The sequence below is a fragment of the Eublepharis macularius genome, chromosome 14 (genome assembly GCF_028583425.1).
Source record: "Eublepharis macularius isolate TG4126 chromosome 14, MPM_Emac_v1.0, whole genome shotgun sequence".
Classification (NCBI taxonomy): domain Eukaryota; kingdom Metazoa; phylum Chordata; class Lepidosauria; order Squamata; family Eublepharidae; genus Eublepharis; species Eublepharis macularius.
Genome location: NC_072803.1, coordinates 69,408,609 through 69,430,347, shown reverse-complemented (window position 1 = coordinate 69,430,347; position 21,739 = coordinate 69,408,609). Strand labels below are relative to the sequence as shown.

The window sequence follows — 21,739 nt, the reverse complement described above, 5'->3', positions numbered from 1 at the left end:
AAGCCCCACGTAGAGCGCATTACAGTAGTCTAGCCTAGAGGTGACCATTGCCTGGATCACTGTTGTTAAGTCACGGGCAGAAAGATAAGGGGCAAGCTGTCTGGTCTGTCAAAGCTGGAAAAAGCAGACATGGTAACTGCTGTGACCTGAGCCTCCATTTTCAAGGAGGCATCTAGGATCACCCCCAGGCTCCTGACCTTCAGAACTGGCATAAGCAATGCCCCATCGAGGGCTGGGAGCCAGAGCCCCGAATCCACACACCCACGACTCAAGTACAGGATCTCCACCTTCATAGGGTTTAGTTTCAGCCGACTTTGTTTCAACCATCCAGTCATGGCTTCAAAAGCATGCTCCAGGACATCCAGGGCCAAGCCAGGCCAGCCGTCCATCAGCATACTGGTGACATCCAAGTCTGAAACTCCGCACTAACTGGGGCAAGGGGGCGCATATAGATGTTAAACAAGGGCAGTGATGCTCTGTATTTTTGGTGTTTGGGGGGGCAATCAGTGGGAGGGCTTCTAGTGTCCCCCACTGGCAGACCTCTTGAGGACACCTGGTTTTTTGGCCACTGTGTGACACAAGAGTGTTGGACTGGATGGGCCATTTGGCCTGATCCAACATGGCTTATGTTCTTATGTGCAGTGCTATTGAAGGGGGTGGCTCACCTCTCCCTCCTACCATAACTAGTTTTCCCAATAAAAACTGAGTTGCTGAGTTGCCTTTGAGCCTATCTTTTTTCCCCACACTGCCCAGGAAGCTAATTGAATTACTATCTTCCACCACAGGCAGAGACTCACCTGAACTCAACAGCTCCCTTTACTGCTATGAACCAACTCCAAACAGTTCCCTTTAGCCACCCACCCTACCCCTTTTGAAACCTTAGGGGGCAGAGCTGCGCCTATACTGTGAGTTGGTTCCCCCAAACCTGACTAGGTCTGGTTAATCCCCAAGGTCACTGCTCCTCTAATCCTCCTTCATCCCTTCTCTGTGCCTTTGCCAGCGAGCTTGCCTTTCTCGCTCTGCCCCTTCCCTTTTTTTATGCTGGCGATATCCATCTCTACTTCTGTCATCGCTAGGCTCTGTTCAACTCTTAACCCCTTCATTGCCTTGCCCGACCCCAGTTGGGTTTGCATAGGGCAATCCAGAGACCCTTGCTATCAGCCTTGCCCCCAGCCAAAAGCACAGGCTGGCAAAACTCCTGCTCCTGACACTGGGGGTGGGAAGGCTTTGCTGCGAGTGGTGCGCGCATGTGTGCGCACATGCACACACACCTTGGGCCATTATGCTCAGGGCTTTTTTTGAGGGGGAACGCTCTGGAATGCTGTCCCAGAAGCTCTAGAATATGCCCACCTGATTCCTTCCTCCTTCGGCCCTGTGGGCTCTGCAGAGGAGGTTAAGCTGCTTTGAGTTCATTCTGCTTTCTTGAGTGAGAGAGCGGGAGCAAGCAGACACTGCTTGGGCGCAGCACGGGCTCTGCAGAGGAGGATAGGCTGCTTTGAGTCCATTCTGCTTTTTCCCCATTCCTCTGTGAGTGTGTGTGAGAGAGAGAGAGTGAGAGAGAGCTGGGGCCCAGCACAAACTCTGCAGAGGAGGTTTAGCTGCTTAGAGTTCATTCTGCTTTTTTTTCATTTGTGAGTGACGGGGAGAGAGAGAGAGAGAGAGAAAGCAAGCAAGCAGAGCTGCTGGGGCTGGCTCTGCAAGAGGAGGCTTAGCTGCTTTGAGTTTATTCTGCTTTTTTTTCATTCGTGTGTGTGTGTGTGTGAGAGAGAGAGCAAGCAAGCAAGCAAGCAAGCAAGCAAGCAAAGCTACTGGGGCCAGCTCTGCAGAGGAGTCTTAGCTGCTTTGAGTTTATTCTGCTTTCTTGAGAGAAAGAGAGCGAGAGGGAGAGCAAGCAGACACTGCTCAGGCCTGGCACGGGCTCTGCAGAGGACAGTAAGCTGCTTTGATTTCATTCTGCTTTTTTTCATTCCTCTGTGTGAGTGTGTGAGAGAAAGTGAGAAAACAAGAGAAAGCAAGCAGAGCTGCTGGGGCCGGTTCTGCAGAGGAGGCGTAGCTGCTTTGAGTTTGTTCTGCTTTCTTGAGTGAGAGAGAGAGAGAGCACAAGCAGACGCTGCTCGGGCTGGGGCCCACCATGAGCTCTGCAGAGGCTTAGCTGCTTTGAGTTCATTCTGCTTTTTTTTCCATTTCTCTCTCTGTGTGTGTGATGTATGCCAGCATACCTACCATTATTGTATTCTGCATTTTGTGCTTATCATTACTGTTTTACTACAGTTGTATTCTGTCATAGCATCTGAGAGCGTGTAAACTACTAACATGAAAGGCAGGAGAGCCAGTGAGGCCTCTCCGTTATCTGTTGAAAATATGTACTTTCACATTTCCAGCAAGTGTCCTTGAAGGCGAGCTGATAGCAGCGAATGTTATATCTTTTCCCAGAGACTGGGATATTTTCACTTTGTATTTCATTTAGTCTAAACTAATCAGTTCCTATGTAACTTCTTTGGGGTTTCGTGCCAGAATGTCAACGGCTCCAAAGGGCAAGAAGTTTCCCTATAATTAATAATGCCCTTTGTTTGAATTGTCACTTCTGCCAATTGCCACCTTTGTGTGAACACCCTGAACTGTATGGATCTCAATAAAGTTGCTTCAGCTGGAACACCTGTGTGTTAACTGTGGAGAGCTTGAGGTACCTAACTACCAGGGACTGACAGTGTGTGTGTGTGTGTGTGTGAGCGAGAGAGAGAGAGAGAGAGAGAGAGAGATGGGGCCAGGCACAAGCTCTGCAGAGGCGGTTTAGCTGCTTTGAGTTAACTCTGCTTTTTTCCGTGTGTGTGTGTGTGTGTGTGTGTGAGAGAGAGAGACAGAGAGAGAGAATGCAAGCAAAGCTGCTGGGACCGCCTCTCCAAAGGAGGCTAAGCTGCTTTGAGTTCATCTTTTATTTCATTCAGGGGCTTCTATGTATGTGTGTGTTGCTTTGAGTTCATTATGTTTTATTTTCATTGTGGGAGTGGGTGGGTAGGGCTGCGTGTGTATGTGTGCTGCTTTGAGTTCATTCTGCTTTCTTTTCATGGGGGTGGGTGGGGCTGTGTGTGTGTTGCTTTCATTCTTTTATTGACTGAAGTTGACATTGTTATGGTTCCCACAACTTTTGAATGCAGTTTGGTTCTGTGTTAGTTAAATATATCAGTTACGGTTATTTGTATTAGTTAAAATAACAGTTATGGTTATTCCAGTTTTATGCTAGGAATGGATCACTGTGCACTGTGTCCAAGTCACAGAAGGCTTTTATCAATATATTCATCAGCATATAGGTGTTATTATGTCTTAATAGCTGCAACTCAAATGGTTCTCCCCATCCTCAGCTGATTAACATCACTGAAATTGCAGTGGACGTATGGGTGTTAAGGAAGTTTTTATGAATATTGTTTGTCTGGGACATTGGAATATTTATGAGCATTTCACAATGTCACGACGACTTAGCCATCGGTAAGGTAGAGTTGGCAGGCAACAAAAAAAGGCCATTTTAAACTAAGTATAAATCTAGTGCAGCTAAAGTTGAGTATCTAATTTTGAATTGTTCCAGTAAAGCAAAACATTCCCTGAAAATTTGAAAATTCAATTTTCATTAGATTAGGAATTTCAGACTCTGGAATTTTGAGAAAGAATTTTGGATTTTTTTTTCTATACTGGCAGAGAGAATCTGTTAGAATTTAGATTTGTGAGATGGGTTTTGGATTTTTAGAGGCCCCCTCCTTCTTGCATATTTTAAACTATGATTCCAAAGAAATGAAATGTTTTGGAAAGGGAATGGAAGATTTCACTTTTTGTGGAAGATACAAAAAGGAAAAAACCCATTCTCATAATAGTGTGATTTTCCAAGCTTGTTAACATTTGTTTTGTCATAATGCATTGTGCTGAGTTCCGGGAAGCGGCATCCGACGTTGGGCAGAGTGTTAGATAGTCTACAGGGCCCCTTACAACTCTAGGATTCTGTGATTCATTTCCATTAACCTACTCTGGAAAGACGCTGCTGGAGCTGTTTCTGTTTATCCACAACTTAGCTACCTACTTGCTCTACCTCAAAAAATGCTTCTTTCCAGTGAGTGGGCAACTAGGCATCACAATGTATCTATGCATTGTGATGGAGGACAGAGAAAAAGCAGACAGGTATAATGACTTTTTTGCTTCTGTTTTCTCCCTGAAGAACCTGAGCCCATCTAGAGATGGTAGAAGACATGATAGGGCACTTGGGAGGCTGGTTGACTTTGACAGAAGTGGGCGGTTCTGGAGAAGTGGGCGGTTGTGAACAGGATGCAATTCAACATAGGTAAGTGAACAGTATTACATCTGGGTCACAAAAATGTGAAGCACAAATACAGGATGGGGGATACACTTCTGGGTGGTAGTATATGCAAAACACATCTTGGAGTAAGAGTGGACTGTAAATTAGATATGAGCAGTCAGTGTGATGCGGTGGCAAAAAAGGCAAACTCAGTTTTGGGTTGTATCAAAAGGGTCATTGCATCGAAATCGCAGGAGGTTATAGTCCCTCTCTATACTGCCTTGGTCAGGCTGCACCTGGAGTACTGTGTGCAGTTCTGGAGGCCTCACTACAAAAAGGATGTGGCCAAAATCGAGAGGGTACAGAAGAGAGTGACGAGGATGATCAGGGGTCTGGAGACAGCCCTATGAGGAAAGGCGAGGGGGCCTTAAGAATGTTTAGTTTGGAGGAGATTAAGGGGGGGGGGACATGATTGCTCTCTTTAAATATTTGAAATATTTGGAGGAGGGCAAGGAACTGTTCCAGTTGGCAGCAGAGGATAGGACTCAAAGCAACAGGCTTAAATTACATGAAGAAAGGTATCGGCTGGATATTAAGAAAAACTTTTTCATGGTCAGAGTAGTTCAAAGGTGGAATCAGCTGCCTAGGGAGGTGGTGAGCTCCCCTTCACTGGCAGTTTTCAAGAACAGGCTGGATATTTGTCAGGGATGCTTTAGGCTTATCCTGCATTGGGCAGAAGGTTGGACTAGAAGGTCTGTATGGCCCCTTCCAACTCTGTGATTCTATGATACAGAAGCCCATTTCTGCACATAGATCTACTTTGCTGGATCAAGACAAGAAAGTTCCCAGTTCTCTATTCTTGCCTTCCCGAACACCAAAATCACATTTAAGTCACACTATGAAGTCCTAGCTTAGCATGAATAGTTTTGAAAAGGAAATGCCTTATCTTCATGTTAACTGTTAATATTTTCATCAGCTTATTTTATTGCAAATAAACTTCATTCTTATTCTCTCTTTTTAAAGAAAAATCATCTTGCCTCTGTCAAGTTACTTTATACCTCAGATACTAACCCAAGGCTCAGGTGAGGTATATCTCCAAGCTAAAATTCTATCCCCCAATATTATTCCCCTCTGGGATTCCCGGTGCAGTGGGGAAAGTAGGAAAGGGACATGTTCTGGGGTAGGCAATGACTTATTCCCTTTATCTTCTTCCAACTGAGTGTCAGCAGCAGCTGTTTCCAGGACTGAGGCTGCACTTTTCTCAGCAGCTTTCCCCAGGAAAATGGTTCTTGGATCATGATGCATAGAGGATGCCTTACACCTGGGTTGTGTTGGCTGGATAAGAAGAGTCCAAGATCCCAGATGTTAGCTATTAGTGCACCCTTAAATGTGGTACTAACTTGTCCCTTCCGGGCCTCACTTTAACACGAAATAACCCATAAACAGGTCGGTGGTCTGATGTTTTCATCCCAAGGCAGGAAGAGTATTTCACAGCTTGAATGTCACCGTTATTACGGCATCGGAATATCACTCGATCCTGAGAAAAGGGGGAAAGGCGAGTGAGAAATGGGAAGAAATGGCCAGCAGACACTGCAGAAATTAACGCTGGAAGAAGGTCTTTTCTTGCCCCTGGGAGGATCACGTGCATACCTAGATGGGTTACTCCTCCCATCGACATTATTCATGTCATTGAGAAGACAGGACTGGACTGGGGAAAGTTGTCCACTCTTTTCATCCTGCTGTCTGAGCCCACGTAGGTAGGTAATAGTTATGTGCACTCTCTTTTAAAGCTTGTGTGTGTGGTTTTTTAAAAAAGGAGATACATCAAGCTTCAAGCGGGCCAACAAGCCACTGAGTGGTGCAAACTCTTAGCCAGTCTGCAACAGCACCTTCACAGTGCAGAGACAGCAATTTATTTATTTATGTCATTTAGAGTCCTCTTTTTTCAGTGAGACTCAAGGCGGATTACATAATGTGAGATTAGTAGAGGCCCTCAGTAGAGGCCTGACAGCTGTGCTTTATTGGCCAAAAGTGAACAAATTGAAACTGAACCCAGACAAGATGGAAGTGATGCTAGTTGGGAAGGAAGAGACACTGAGGACACGGTGCTCACTTTTGATGCGGTTCAGCCAACCTTTTCAGACTTAGTCAAGAGCCTAGGGGTTATACTGGGCCCAGCACTGCAGCTAGGAAATCAAATTAGTGCAGCTGCAAAAAAGTCTTCTACAAACTCAGTCTAGTCCAGGAGATGGCCCCCGACCTTGACATGGCTGATCTGGCCACCTAGATCCATGGCACGTTAATATTGAGATCAGATTACTGCAATGCAGTCTACACAGGTCTCCCCTTAAAGTCATCTTGGAGACTCCAGCTGCTATAAAAAGCCACAGCTGGGTTACTATCAAGAGCTGGGTGGAGCATGAACATTACTCCCATTTTGCAGTCCTTCCATCAGCTACCCATCAGTTACCGGGCTCAATTCAAGGTATTGGGTATCACATGCAAAACTCTTCATGGCCTTGATCCAGCACAGTTATGCGACTGCTTCTCTCTCTTATGTTCTTCCACAGCAGCTTCGCTCGTATGAACAGGGCCTCTTGCAAGTGCCACCCTGCACATGGGCAAAATCAACAGCTGCTTGTACACATGCATTCTTTGCGGTGGCTGCAACCCTATGTAACGGCTTGCCTGAAGAGATCAGGAGAGCCCCCACTGTCCTGGCTTTCCGCAAACAATGTAAAACTGAATTTTTCAAGAGGGCTTTTTACTCAGATAGGAGTAAAAAGGTGTTCTCAAAGAGGAGCTTCACTAAAGAGATGGGGAACACAGATTTCACGGTTGTGTACTATTTTCTACCTTATGCCCTATCTGTTGCTTTAAGTAGGATCCTACTGGGTAGTTCTGTGGTTGTTTAATGTCAGGTTTAGAATTACTATGCACTGTTTCAGCATTTCTTCAATTCTGTATTGAATTTTTGCTGATGCGTTTGCAAATTTTCATTTATATATCCTATGCCATTGTTTATTGAAATGTCTTTGATACTGCCTGTACTAATCTCACACTATGTAATTTGCCTTGAGTCTCAGTAAGAAAGGCGGATTATAAATGACATAAGTAAATAAATAAAACACCACGTAGGATCATACTTAAAGCATAGTAACACACAGTGGTGAAGTCTATGTCCCTATCTATTTAGCGGAGCATCTCTCTGAAGCCATCTCCTTACAGTACAGCCCTTCCATCTGAGTAAGAAAACCCTCTTGAAAGCAAAGCATGTTGTGTCTCCCCTACAACTGCTTCAAGCAGGGGGCCTTCGGCAGCATCAGCTTGAGCTGCAAAAGCGAATGCACTCTGCAGCCCCGCTTGCTTGCTTGTCAGAGCCTTGCAGACCACATTAGAAGGGATGCAGTCCTCCCCTTGCAGGAGGAGACCTCAAGTCTTCAGAGAGGTTGCAGACTTTAAGCAGAAGCAGTAGGAGACCATCTCATGATCCAGGTGGGTGTTGACAGGGGGGGACCTAGAGGTGAGCTTTAATGCAAGACCACTCAAGAGACTCTCCAGGCCTAGGCTAAAGCACCCAAAGGGGCCTTGGTACTCTCCCTTCTCTTACCATCATTTAAAGATCCACGCAGCGGCCTAACACCCAGTCCTGCTGGGCAGCCCTTGGTGTCTTACGGGTGGATGAAGCAGAGATGCCAGAAGCCTTTGTAAGTTCTGTCTCCTCTAAGATAAGAAGAGTCACCCATCTAAGGATGTCCTCCTTTTCCACAAGCAGGAAGAAGAAGTCCAACATTCCTATTTCACCATGGTAGTTTCCTCCTTTCCGAAGCATACAATTCTAGCGTGGAATACTTGTCCCTCCTTTGAGTCCTTACCGTGTATGAAGGTGTCCTCTGTTTGGAGGTAGTGTCATAAGTGTCCCGGCCAACATCAAATTTGTAGGAAGGACAGAAATGGATGGGAGCCTCTTGGAACCCCTTGAAAACAGTCCCTAATGGAGCAGATAATGTGAAGGGTTACATTTTCATCACCAAATCTCATCATGTCTACATTCCAATTCTATACTGGTTAGAAAAAATGAGAAAAGCAGGGAATAAATACACAATAAGCAGAGACTGCTGCTTGCTGCCGTGTCCAGGAGATTGCTGACTCCCTAGTAGTCTCTGGCAAACTGCTTCAATGTGGGTAAAGATGTCTCCAATCCACCAATGAGAACACCTGTGGCAGGTGACATGTTTTGTTCTGCATCGCGGCAGGAAAATGTCCCTCAGATGGGCTGTGCTTCCCACTCCTTCTGTAGGCAGAATTCAAGCAAGTTTCCTTTGCAAGCCTTCCACATCCAGTCTGAGACAGATCTCTAGAACATGCCCTGGTAAGCTCTGCAGCTAGACGAGCTTCCACAGCCATCTTCCTACTAAGGTTAATTATGCTGAAAAACTAAGATAAACCACAGACACCAGGCTCCTCAGCTGGGGAGAGGAAAATGCTTTCATTAAATAGCCCAGGGCAAACTGAGGGACTCAAAGACCAAATGCAGCACCAATAAGCTAGAACTGAAAGCCATCTGCCTGTCCCTCGTCTCATTCCAGTATCTCGTGAAGGAAATTCACACCCTCAGTCTCAGCAACATGAAGACGAAGACCCATGTAAATCTACAGGGAAACACAAGATCACACTCCCTTCTGCAGGCAGAAATGCTTCTTTGGGCAGAAACAAACATCCCCTCCCCCTTTGGGCACAGTATCTCTGGGACATCTTAAATCTGAATACCAAGTGACTGAGATGGCAGGACTTGGACCCAGGTGAATGGGTCCTGAAACCCAAGTTTCCAGAGTAGTAACCAGGCAGCTAGACCTCCTGTGTCTGGACCTGTTCATATTCATAGCCAACAGTAATCCACTAAGATTCCCACTAGAATTCCAATCTGAGGGAGAAGGCATCCTCACTGTGTCAGGCAGGCAAGCCAGCCTGCCTGCCATGACTGTGAAGGCATGTCTACTGGGGTGGGTGGGTTGGGTGGACTATCTTCCTGTAGTGCAGCTTCCTTCACTATGCCTATGCTTCGCTATGAGACCTTATCAGTGCAGCTGGTAGTGTGTGGAAACCAGGCGTGGGAACTTTGGCTGAGCATCTTTTGCAGGACTTTTGCTCGATGGATTTTTTTGGACTGGGGGAGGGGAACTCTTGAGGAGACTGTACTTCAGCATTCTGGGCAATCTCTATGTATCGGTGCACTTCTAGGGAGTTTTATCTGAATAAAGTCCCTTTTAACTCATACCACTGTGTTGGATGGAGAGTTTGAGAGAATCCCCTAGCCAGTCTGACACACTGCACTAAGGCATCTGGTCTTTTCTACACCTCCCCTGGCTCCCATCATATTCAGAATCCTCAACAAGATCAATCAGGAAGCACACAGGTCCTCTCATGGCCCCCCTACTGGCCATGACTACTGGGTTCTTCCAACCTAGTAATAATGCTGCAACATTCACTCTGGATCATTCTGCCAGCTCATGACATCCTAGTTTAGGGCCCATTCCTCCATCCCAACTTGGGATGGCATCAAGTTCAAGTTTATTCAAGTTTAACAGCCGACAGGCCATACACTATAAAAACAAAATGTAACAACTGAAAACCACAACAAAAGTTTGCTACATCCATAATGCAGCTTTTTCAGAGGCTACTCAGAAGTCATCTTAATCTTGAAGTGTCAGGGATGGCCAAATACTTCAGTAGCCATTCCCTAAGAAGTCTCTCCCTGGCTGCTGCATACTTTGGACAGTAGAAACAGGCACGGGACAATGAATCAACCACTGCCAAAGGGCAGTTGCAGAAGTGCTGATCTGGAGGTGGCCTAAGGAAACAGCCCCTCGCCTGGGCTGCTGGCAGTGCATTGCAACATACAATCATGTATGACCACCTCAACTTTGGAGCACTCAGCCTATTAAGATACTGAGGAGGATCAAACTGGGTAGAGTACTTAATTCCCAGATGGAGTGGGGAACATTTTCATGCAGCATTTTTTTGGAGGGAGCCCCAGTCCAGTTTAAGCACCTTCTCTGTAAGTAATGTTCGTCTTCTTTCAGTTAAATTCTTTGATTCCCATGAACCTAATCAGTTTATTTTCATATCCACAGTTCTATTCCATTTTTTTGTGGTTGCCTAGCAACGCCAACTGAGTACACTGGTTTCTTGGGGGTTTTTTTTGGTGACTGTTTTTTTCTTAACTGTTTAACTTTTCTTAACTGCTGGAGAGAATTGGCTGAGTTGCTACTGTGTGGAAGGAGAAAGTCTGACTAGTGAGGAACTGCTGTTTCTGTCTGTCTGTGGCCTGGGCTGCAGCGGAGTGCAGCTGATTGCATGAGCTGATTGTTGCTGACTGGAAGTGTGTGTGTGCGAGAGCCAAAGGGCTCTTGGCCTGGGGGCTCTGAAAGAAGCCAAGGAAGGACCCACGGGGCAAAGGCCTAGTCTCCCAGTGTTCCCGATAAGGTAAGCAGGCTTTCCACAAGGAGAGCCACATAAATACGCAGGGTATTAAAAGGGGGAATATATATATTTATATATAAAAAATAAAAAGAAATTATGAAGGTAGTATGCCAGCAGGGGGTTGGGGGCTATCCAATGTTTTGCACTGAGTGTCACATGTAGGACTATCTGCCCCCTGGGCAGAAGTCTTGGGTGTCCGCTCGGTGCAAGGAGCTCCTGGTTCTCAGGGAGCGAGTTCCCACCCTTGAGGCTGAGGTGGATAACCTGGAGAAGCAGACACAGTCGGTCAGACACGTGGAGAAGACTCTGGGGGACTTGTTAGATGTGTCCCACTCTGAGAATGGCAGCCCCACCGCTGCCAGGGAGCATGAGGGTCAAGAGGAGACAGGGCACGGTGCTAAGGATAAGAGGAATATGCCCTCAGGAGGGACCTCTTCTTCAGTTGGTGAACAAGTATCCTTTCGCACCAAGGAACCATCCCTGGGCAAGGAGGGAGGGGGCTCTTGGTAGTTGGTGATTTGATCCTTAGGTGGGTAGGCAGCTGGGTGGCAAACCCACGTACTGACTGTATGGTGACTTGCCTGCCTGGTGCGAAGGTAGCGGACATCATGCAGGTTCTAGATAGGTTGGTAGACAGTGCTGGGGAGGAGCCAGTGGTCATGGTACATGTTGGTACCAACAATGTGGGGAAATGCAAGCGTGAGGTCCTGGAGGAAAAATTTAGGCTGCTAGGCAGGAAACGCAAGGCCAGGACCTCCAAGGTAGCCTTTTCAGAAGTGCTACCCATTCCATGCACAGGGTCAGAGAGAGAGGCTCAGATTAGGAGTCTCAATGCATGGATGAGATGATGGTGTGGGGAGGAAGGGTTCAAGTTTGTGACGCACTGGGATGCTTTTTGGAACAAGCGGGAGCTGTACAAAAGAGACGGTCTCCACTTGTCCTGAGAAGGAACCAGACTGCTGATGCTTAAAATCAAAAAGGTGGCAGAGCAGTTTTTAAACTGAATCCTGGGGGAAAGCCAACAGGAGACTAAATGTCTCTAGTTTGGGATGGTTCATCTCAAAGAGATGAAGGGTTAGCTGTTACTTTTCTACAGGGAAATGGATTACAGTTGTCCACTGAGACGGTGACAAACAATAAGGACTGCCTGGCAAGGTCTCGAGGCAGCAGGAGGAAAGTTGCAGACCGAACGTGCCTGGGAAATTATAGATGTTTAAATACGAATGCTAGAAGCGTCCAAGGTAAAATCGGGGAGTTGGAATGCTTAGTGCTGGGGGAAAAAATAGACATTGTGAGCATTACAGAAACTTGGTGGGATGAGGAAAATCAGTGGGATACGGCAATTCATGGATGTAAGTTATATCGTAAGGATAGGGAGGGAAGGGTTGGAGGTGGGGTGGCTCTGTATGTCAGAGAGGGTATACAGTCCAGTAAGATTGAGAAGAGAATTAGATGCATTTCTGGAAATACTATGGATTAAAATAGTGGGCCCAAAAGGAAACTTAACTCTAGGAGTTTGTTATCGCCCACCGGATCAAAAGATAGAGAATGATTATAACATGATGAAAGAAATAAGGATAGCGGCTAGATGAAATAACTGTAGTAATAGGTGATTTCAATTACCCACACATTGATTGGGTCAACACGCGTTCAAGTCGGGAGAAAGAGACTGAGTTTCTAGACACTCTCAATGACTGTGCTATGGAGCAGATGGTTGCAGAACCTTCCAGGGGAGAGGCGATCCTGGACTTGGTCCTAAGTAATGCCCAAGATCTGGTGAGAGATGTAAAAGTGGTTGCAGCGCTTGGGAACAGTGACCATAATGTTATTGAGTTCAGCATTTGCATAAATAGGGAGTTGCCCAAAAAGACCAACACAACCACTTTTAACTTGAATAGGGGTAACTTCTCTGAGATGAGGGGGCTTGTGAAGAAGAAACTGAAAGGTCAAAAGGGTCAAAACCCTTGGGGAAGCTTGGAGACTAAAACTACAATCCTAAAAGCTCAGAAAAAATATATACAGCAGGTTAGGAAAGGCACAAATAGGTATAAAAAAAGGCCTGCATGGTTAACAAACAAAGTAAAGGAAGCTAGAAAAGGTAAGAAGGTTTCCTTTAAAGGGTGGAAAGCTAGTCGGAGTGAGGTATATAAAAGGGAACACAGGCTGTGGCAAAGAAAATGCAAGTCTGTGATCAGGCAGGCAAAAAGGGACTATGAGGAACACATTGCAAAAAACATAAAGACCAACAATAAACATTTCTTCAAATATATTAGAAGCAGGAAACCAGCCAGGGAGGCAGTGGGGCCCCTGGATGATCAAGGGGTAAAAGGATTACTGAAGAACAATAGGGAAATGGCCGAGAAGCTACATGCATTTTTTGCCTCTGTCTTCACTGTAGAAGATGAGAGGTGCTTGCCCACTCCAGAACCGCTGATTTCGGGAGGAGTGCTGAAAGACCTGAGTCAGATTGAGGTGATGAGAAAGGAGGTCCTACGACTGATAAGGTAATTTAAAAACCAACAAATCACCAGGCCCAAATGGCATACATCCAAGAGTACTGAACGAACTCAAATGTGAACTTGTGGATCTCCTGACAAAGATATGTAACCTTTCATTAACATCTGCCTCCATTCCTGAGGACTAGAAGGTAGCTAATGTCACCCCCATCTTTAAAAAGGGTTCCAGAGGAGATCCAGGAAATTACAGGCTAGTCAGTCTAACGTCAATACCAGGTAAGTTGGTGGAAACCGTTATTAAAGAGAGAATTAGTAGGCACATTGATGAACAAAAGCTATTGAGAAAGACTCAGCATGGGTTCTGTAAGGGAAGAGCTTGTCTCACGAACCTGTTAGAGTTCTTTGACGGAGTGAACAAACATGTGGACAAGGGGGAAAACAGAGTTGCGCTTACCGTAACTGCTGTTCATTGACATCTTCTGTGCAGGCACACATGGGACTGCGCATGCACAGGCTTGCCGACCGTAAATTTCTTTGTAGCTAAAAACTCCACCAGGGGGCGCTCGCCTGCCGAGTGTGCATGCGCGGCATTTCCCGCTGAACACAACATCCGGCCACGGCGGCCCCTCACCCTCAGTTTCTCCTATGCTGCCGAACCTCCTGCAGTAACACAAGGAGGAACAAAGCGGGACAGGAGGGAGGGTTTGTGTGCCTGCACAGAAGACGTCAATGAACTGCAGTTACAGTAAGCGCAACTCTGTTTTCATTGTCGGTCTTCTGTGCAGTCCCACATGGGAGACTCACAAGCCACTTACCTTGGAGGTGGGCATGTTCCTCAAAGAAAAAGTGATTGGCGAACAGCCTGACCAACTGCTGCCTCTTTCTGCTCCAAAGTATCCAGGGCGTAATGTCTGGCAAACGTCTCCGAGGAGGACCAGGTGGCCACCCTGCAGATGTCACGAAGTGGAATCCCTCTCAGGAATGCCGCAGACGAGGCTTGTGCCCTTATCGAATGCGCTTTGACCTCCAAAGGGCAAGGAAGGTTAGCCTGTAAATAACAAGTCTTAACAGCCATAGTGACCCACCTAGACATCGATTGAGGGGTGGCCACCTTCCCTTTCCTAGCATCAGCATAACACACAAATAACTGTTGTGCTCTCCTAAATTGACTAGTCCTCTGGAGGTAAAACAGAATCGCCCTACGAACATCTAACTAGTGTAGAGCCCTTTCTGCATTATCTACAGGAGAGGGGAAAAACACAGGTAAAATAATGTCCTGAGAAGTGTGAAACTCAAGAAACCTTGGGTCGGAACCGAAGGTCTGGTCTAAGGACCACTTTATTCAGATGAAACTTTAGAAAAGGAGGGTCGTGTTGAAGGGCCGCCAGTTCACTAACCCTTCAGGCTGAGGTAATCGTCACTAAAAACGATACCTTGAAAGAGAGAAACTTTAACTCGCAAGAAGCTAAAGGCTCAAATGGGGCCTTCATTAGCTCTGCTAATACTAATCTAAGGGACCATTGAGGTACAATTTCTCTAACAGGAGGAAATGTATTCTGTAACCCCTTAAGAAAAGTCTTAGACAATGAGAAAAAACAGTCTTCCCATCTACCCTGGGATGAAATGCTGATATGGCTGCCAAATAAACCTTTACTGAGGAATTGGACAGCCCCTCATCCTTCAGACTTAATAAGAAATAAAAAATGGTGCCAAGTTGGCAAGTCCAAACATCCAACCCTTTAGTAGAGGCCCAATTTTCAAAACGCTTCCACTTGGCAGCGTAAGACTTGCGGGTATTATCCCTTCTAGCATTAGTCAAAATTTCTGTCACCCTTTCAGACAGTCCTATCGACCCGGAATAAGCCAAGCTGTTAGCCTCAGTCTGGGAAGATCGTGATATAGGATCCCTCTGCCGGACAGGAGATCTGGGTCCTGTCTGAACTGATAAGAGGATCCTAGTGATAGTTGCATCACCAGATGGAACCAGGGCTGACGAGGCCAAAAAGGAGTCACCAAAACCACGCGAGTCCCGTCCCGTTGAATCTTGCTGAGTGTCCTGGCAATCAATGAGAACGGAAGGAATGCATATAAGAGGTGCCCTGTCCAAATGATCTGGAAGGCGTCTCCCAGAGAACGGTGTCTGAGACCTCCCCTGGAACAAAACTGTGGAGCTTTCTTGTTGATTTCTGAGGCGAACAGGTCCACCTCGGGAAAACCCAAGTCAAGAACACCTCGCGTAAATGGGAATCTGCAATTGTCCACTCATAATCGTCAGAGACCAGACGGCTCAGCTTGTCTGCAATCACGTTCGACTTGCCTGGGATGTGAACGGCCTGTATGACAATGTCCCTGTCCAGGGCCCACTCCCAAATCTGCATGGCTTCGTCGCAGAGAGCCCGAGAAGTGGTGCCCCCCTGCTTGTTCAAATAAAACATGGCTGTACAATTGTCTGTTAGGATTTGAACCGTCTTGTGTTGCAGGGTATCTTCAAATGCGATAAGGGCAAAACGTATGGCCTTTAATTCTAACAGGTTTATGTGGAGTTCCCTATACTGGTGAGTCCAGGTGCCATGCGCCCTGAAGGGGCCACCTGAGCACCCCACCCTGTAGTACTTGCATCAGTGGAAATGGTAGCCTGAAACTGAACAGTACCCAAAGCAATCCCTTTGCATAAATTGCCATCATGGAGCCACCAACCCAGGGAATGAATTACCCCCTGGGGAATAGAGTATTTCTTGTCCTGACCCCCTAGCTGGAAATCATGCACTGACAGGAACCAAAGTTGGAGTGACCGCATGTGCAGTCTAGCCATAGGGGTTACAGCTGTGGCCGAAGCCATAAGGCCGAATAATGTCTGTATAGCTACTGCGGACTGAAAATGACATCTCGAGAAGAACCCTAATAAGTGTTTAATACGCAAAGCACGTTCAGGTGGCAAAAAACCCTTGTTTGACACTCCATCCAGGATCATGCCTATAAAGCGGGCTTTCTGTGAAGGAATGAGGACTGACTTCTGAAAGTTCACTAATAATCCCAGACGTGAGCAAGTGTGCACCACAAATCCTATCTGCCCTAGGAGTAACTCAGCAGAAGGGGCTGTAAGAAGCCAGTCATCTAAATAAGGACAGACTGAACAGCCCTCCTTTCTAAGGAAAGCCACCTCCGCAGCCATGCACTTGGTGAAAACCCAGGGAGCAGTGGACAATCCGAAGGGCAGAACCTGGTATTGGAAGATCCTTCCATTACAAATAAAGCTAAGGAACTTCCTATGTTCTGGGTGTATGGAAATATGAAAGTATGCATCCTTAAGGTCCAGGACAGCGAACCACATATTTTCGGGCATCAACTGAAGAACTGTAGTAAGGGTAAGCATCCTAAACTTTTTAACACGTACAAACCTATTCAGACATCTCAAGTCCAGAATAGGATGTGTTCCACTGCTGTATTCCTGTATAGTGAAGCCAGCCTATCCTTCGATCAGATCCTGGAATCCATCTTAAGTATGGAAAGCACCAGAATATTATTTTTCAGGCACAAAGCTGTGTCGCATCTGGAAAGATCCCAAATGACATGTTCTCTGAACAGGGAAGGACAAGTGATGTTTGCTTTTGCCGATGTTTGCATTAGCTTATGTGGACTGGGACAAAATCAATAATGGGAAGAGGGTCAGTGTTTTGACAACTGTCCAAGATTCGGTCAATCTCTAGAAAAAATGTCACAAAAGCCTAGAAGAAGAAGGGGGGGCTGATGGATTACAAGCCGTAGATTTTAAAAGGACAATCTTTTTTCCTTTTTCCTTTTAGCTTGTTCCACAGCTGTGAATGGGACAGCGTTAAAAGGCATCCCTTAAATCAATTAATGCTGCATATAGGGAACTTGGCGAGGCTAACACATATTTGCTTACCAGTGAGGCAAGTGTAAGGCAATGGTCTACACAAGTGTGACGCTTTCTGAAGTCAGCTTGTTTGTTGCCCAATACCTTCTCATCTATCCAGTGCAGCAGGGTTTTTTTTTTTTTGCAAAAGAGATTAGTACAGCTTGCTGATTACTGCCAGGAGACTAATTGGCCAATAGTTGTTTGGATCGGTTTTATCGCCTTTTTATATATCTCTATATATAAAGGCGATAAAACCGATCCAAACAACTATTGGCCAATTACACCTATGGGTAATCAGTGATGTTTTCCAAATATCTGGCATAATTCCATTCAGATTTACCAATGTGAACAAAGGTGCAAGCACTTAAGCCCACCAATCAGGGGCTATCTTCATAAGTTCAGCAGGGCCAGGGGACTTCCCCATTTCCGAGCTTTGATCAGTTCAACTATCTCATGGCAGGTAACAGGTTTCCATTTCGGAATTTGCTTAAGGTTGATTTCAAAGTCCAAATCCAGTTTGAGACTGTGTCTCTTATAGAGATTCTTAAAATGCTTTTCCTAGGTAGTTGGTAATATGGGAGTTACAGTATTGCTTCATGGTTTCAATATTGGAATAATTAAATGCCATGGAACCCATATTAAGGGTTTTTTTAACTGCTGCCATTATTCTGTCCCATAGAGATTTCATAGACTGGTGTTTCTTCTTCAGCATAGCTTTATATTCCCTTCTGGCTCGTATCAATGAATATGTTGTGATAATTGCATAACTATGTCTAAAAAGTTTGTAGTTCCGTTAAAGTTCCTGCAGTCCTTATCAAACCAGCTCTTTGTGTGATGGTAGAAATTGTTTGATCTACACTTTTTATTCCTGCTATTTAGTAGAACTGGATCAAACAGTTTGATGAGCAGATGAGGATTCCAATGCTGTGTGACAAACTTGTTCCATCTGAATCTCCTTTTTCAGATTTTGTGCTTCGATAGTGTGGAGCACTTTTATAGCAGCTTCTGCTGATTTGGACCAGCTTCATTTAGATGGCAATACTTTGGGGGCAGTTTGGTCAGTACTTGGGTTTAATGTGGTCTCCATTGATATTATGATGGAGATTGGGAGATGATAACTTATTCCATAGTCTTCTACCTTGAACTCTAAGACTTTAGAGAGGCAGGAATCTCCAATGAGCATATAGTCAATTACACTTGCTCCTTGTAGAGAGATGAATGTATAATCTCCTGAAGAATCAATGGTGCTATTTCCATTAATAATCGCCAGGGACAACTTGGAAACCATATTCATCAGCACCTGATCTATTTATTCTCTTGTTCTTGTCATGTCTGTAGCCCCTACACCCATGTCATAGTTCTAGGGGTGCTAAATGCTAATACTGTATTACTGTCTGATTTCATATTGCAACTGCTATGTACATCACTGTTTGACTTCATAGACTGTATGCATCACTTTTATTTCTCCCTCTCACAGCCTGGGAACACAGCTGGGAGAGCAGTGGGTAATCTCTTCCTTTGAAGCTCATTGAAATGACATTGTAATGTCTGAAATGTTACAGTTCTCTATATCTTGTCTAGCTAATGTATAAACTCCAGAAAAGTTTCCCAAACTTCTTCCCACTCAAACTTGTGGTTTAGAAGGGAGGGGAATGTTTGAGTATTTAGACCTATACTTTCCTCAAGCCTTCATTCCTTTCAAAGAAGCTGTACTGCTTAGTTACTCTTTGCCTCTAAGTAAATCTATGGACCTGTGCATCTGGACAATATCTGATTTCTGAATAAAGCCATTCAACCAAGGACCTGTGTCTTGCTGCAATGATCCAGGGATCTGTCTGCCATAGCCTGTCATCCATAGCCTGACAGTTCTTGGAGTGCTGTGCTCCCTCTGCAGCGTTGCAATAGAAGAAATTATCTTTCCAGAGTTTGGAGAGGAGTAGTTTGAACCGATTCTGGCACTGAAGCCCCCCACCCTGGCTATCATAATAGCTTGTGGGTAGCTACTTTGTGGGTCCAATAAATAGTCTTCCAGATAGACATTTACCAACAAGACTTCCTTTGGGCTGGTGGCGATCTTAACTGCCGTTGCCATGTTTGTGGGGCAGGGAGGAGGAAGAGATAGTTTGCCCAAGTTATTTGAAATAAAGCAGAGTAGGCCCCCTTGAGAGCACCCTTTTTGCATCTCTGCATTCAAATCACAAGAATTACTGAGTCAGGATTCTTGAATCATGATGCAATTGAAATTTGCCAGAAAACGGAAGCTTTCACCTTTTATGGAGGGGAAAGAAGAAAGTGTTCATGCGTAGTGGGAGGGGTCTTTGCCACAGAGCAAGCAGGGTATGGACTGGGCAACCACCTTGAGTTGCGAGAGGAAAACTGCAATAACTGATTGCTGCACCTGTAAAGTACATGGGAGATGTAACCCTCACAACAACATCCTGCTTCACCGAAAGAGAACTAGAAATGATTGCGCCATCATTCTGAAAGGACTGGAACACGTTGAGAAATGGCCTAGGTTCTTCACAGCTCTACTTCCTTTCATCCCTATAGAGCAATTCAGGATTGATTACTTGCTTCTGAGAAATGGAATATACCGCTTAGCTAATGGATTCCTAAGCCTTAGCATACAAATACAAACTCGCCACAGATAGCAAGATAGATTGACACCTCAGAATTCAACAAAGGCACACTGCTTCTGCAGCTAGAATTAAGCATGTTAAGCTACACATTGGCTGTCAGTGGCAGAACTTGCAAGTGCTTTGGAGAACTAAGAAGGAAGGTTGGGATAGGGAAAGCTGTCCTTACCATTATCCATTTCCTTCAATAGCTGGTCACACTGTAGCAACTTAGACAAGTCTGTTTCCAGACCTCGGCTGAGGATCTGCTCCACCACCTCCCGATCCTCGTTCAGGCGGAAGTTGAAGTCTCCAAACCAGAAGACATCATCAAACCGTGTTGTGACGTCTGCTGTAGAACCAAGCAAGAGAGTGAGAGAGGGAGGAGCAACCGAGGAGCACAAACTGACCATCAGAGAAAAGCCAGGCAACAGCCCAAACTGGGAGGAAGTGAAATGCAATGGAACTGCCAACCATCATAGAAACAATTTCAGTGCCTATTCAATCCCACTACTTAGTTTTAAATGGTAGAATACCTAATTTCCTTATTTAGTCAACAACTTTAATGGTGTATGTAACTGTAATAGTACAGACTAGTCTGAGCTTCAAAGCTAAGCAGGGATGGCCATGGGAGACCACCAAGAAAGACCAAGGTTTAGGTGTATAAACTTAAAAAATGGTATTTTCCAGATTTGAGTACTGCGAATCCTATGAATATTGGTATTCCCGACATTCAGATCCAAAGTACCATTTTTGAATTCAAAATCTGGTTTGGGGGGGGGATTGGGGGGATTTTGAAAATAACTTGATTCTATTATTCACTATGGGAAGACTGGTTCAAGGGATCCAATTCTGCCAGCTCCTGAACAAATCCTCCCCAGCTACTCTCCATTGGGGGAGGGGGTCCCATACTTTCTCCAGGACAAAGAAACCTTAGCCAAGCACACAAGAGCAACTACTGACCCAAACCCTTTCAAAAATAACAAAGCCCAACAGAACTAGAGAATCCCAGCAAAACTAACCTGGCAGAAGGCTCACACTTCTTGCCTAGAAGCTCCATCTTTGGTTTTTGTGTGCTTTTCAAAACTTTCCTGGGCCATGGAGGGAGGGGGGAAGGGAAGCAATTCACACAGGAGAATGGAATTGCATGTTAGGGAGAGCTGAACCGTCTGAATAGTTGTGATTGGACAGACAGTTCAGCTCTCCCTAACATGCAATTCCACTGCCCCCCACCTCAAAAAAAAACAACAAAAAACTGGCCCATAGACCAGTGTCAGCACCAAACCACATCTTTATTGAAGAAAGTTTCACTGCTGCACAGAGTAATTGGTAACAATGACTTGGAAAGGACAGATAAATTTATAGTGTAAAATCTTTGTATAAAAAGAGGGTACTTTTGACTGCCAAGTGACTTACACGGACTGGAGCGATAGGGATTAGTATCCGGAATGTTTCTGGGTAGTGAAAGAGCCTGGATGGTCTTGTTGTAGTCCAGCACCCTCTCATACACTTTGCCATCTCCAGCTGAAAAAGATGATATCTATGCAAGGCCTCAGAGAACAAGACTGGGGGCAGAGATCTGTATCAGCTGCCACTTGTGCTGAAATGAATTTCTAAGCAAAGAGGAGAAAATGGATGTCACTTCCAGGCCTGGCTCAGATTTCACTTGGCCAGCTTCAGAGAACTGAAGAGACCAAGGCAAAGCCTTGCAGAAATACTGAGCATGACATCAGGTTGTACCAAGGGAAGCCCCAAGCAAGTTAAGCACAGTTCTATCCAGATCCAGGTTTTCAAAGATCATGGAATATTTAAGAAGGAACATTTTTTCTAGCAATGGAAAAGTGGGAATGATATAGAGATTGATAAGAGGGATAAAAATGCTAGGAGACAGCAGCGAGATTAGGAAATGTGCCTTAACTCTGGCAAGTCCTATCTTGTTCCCTCCTGAAACTTCAGCGGGCACCCCATGCATATTTTCAGGCTCTGCTGCAAGGATTCAAACTTGCTTGGTGGCAAGAGAAGAGCAAGG

The 21,739-nt window shown here is 45.4% G+C and overlaps 2 protein-coding genes across 5 annotated transcripts in view; one reads left to right on the top strand and one right to left on the bottom strand.

Moving 5' to 3' along the window:
* Window positions 1–21,739, bottom strand: part of INPP5E (inositol polyphosphate-5-phosphatase E) — a 57,306-nt gene that overhangs the window by 2,551 nt on the left and 33,016 nt on the right. Inside the window, exons 7-10 of one of the 4 annotated variants that reach the window (XM_054997539.1) lie at window positions 21,127–21,234; window positions 19,901–20,062; window positions 8,155–8,270; window positions 5,680–5,816 (exon numbers count right to left, since the gene is read on the bottom strand). In XM_054997539.1, the coding sequence (XP_054853514.1) occupies window positions 5,680–5,816; window positions 8,155–8,270; window positions 19,901–20,062; window positions 21,127–21,234 (523 nt within the window). The remainder of the gene's footprint in view (window positions 1–5,679; window positions 5,817–8,154; window positions 8,271–19,900; window positions 20,063–21,126; window positions 21,235–21,739) is intronic. The other 3 variants (XM_054997540.1, XM_054997541.1, XM_054997542.1) reach the window with 3 other exon arrangements.
* On the top strand, window positions 12,481–15,132 carry LOC129342059 (uncharacterized). Its single transcript, XM_054997543.1, has 3 exons — window positions 12,481–13,266; window positions 14,113–14,260; window positions 15,058–15,132. Exons 1-3 carry the CDS (start codon window positions 12,677–12,679, stop codon window positions 15,091–15,093), a joined length of 774 nt encoding a protein of 257 aa, XP_054853518.1. The 5' UTR covers window positions 12,481–12,676; the 3' UTR covers window positions 15,094–15,132.

Coding starts and splice junctions, on each gene's coding strand:
- LOC129342059 (XM_054997543.1), top strand. CDS start 12,677: ATGAGGGGGCTTGTGAAGAAGAAACTGAAAGGTCAAAAGGGTCAAAAC. Junction 13,267..14,112: donor GAGGTCCTACGACTGATAAG/GTAATTTAAAAA, acceptor TCTGCTCCAAAG/TATCCAGGGCGTAATGTCTG. Junction 14,261..15,057: donor ACCTCCAAAGGGCAAGGAAG/GTTAGCCTGTAA, acceptor TCACCCTTTCAG/ACAGTCCTATCGACCCGGAA.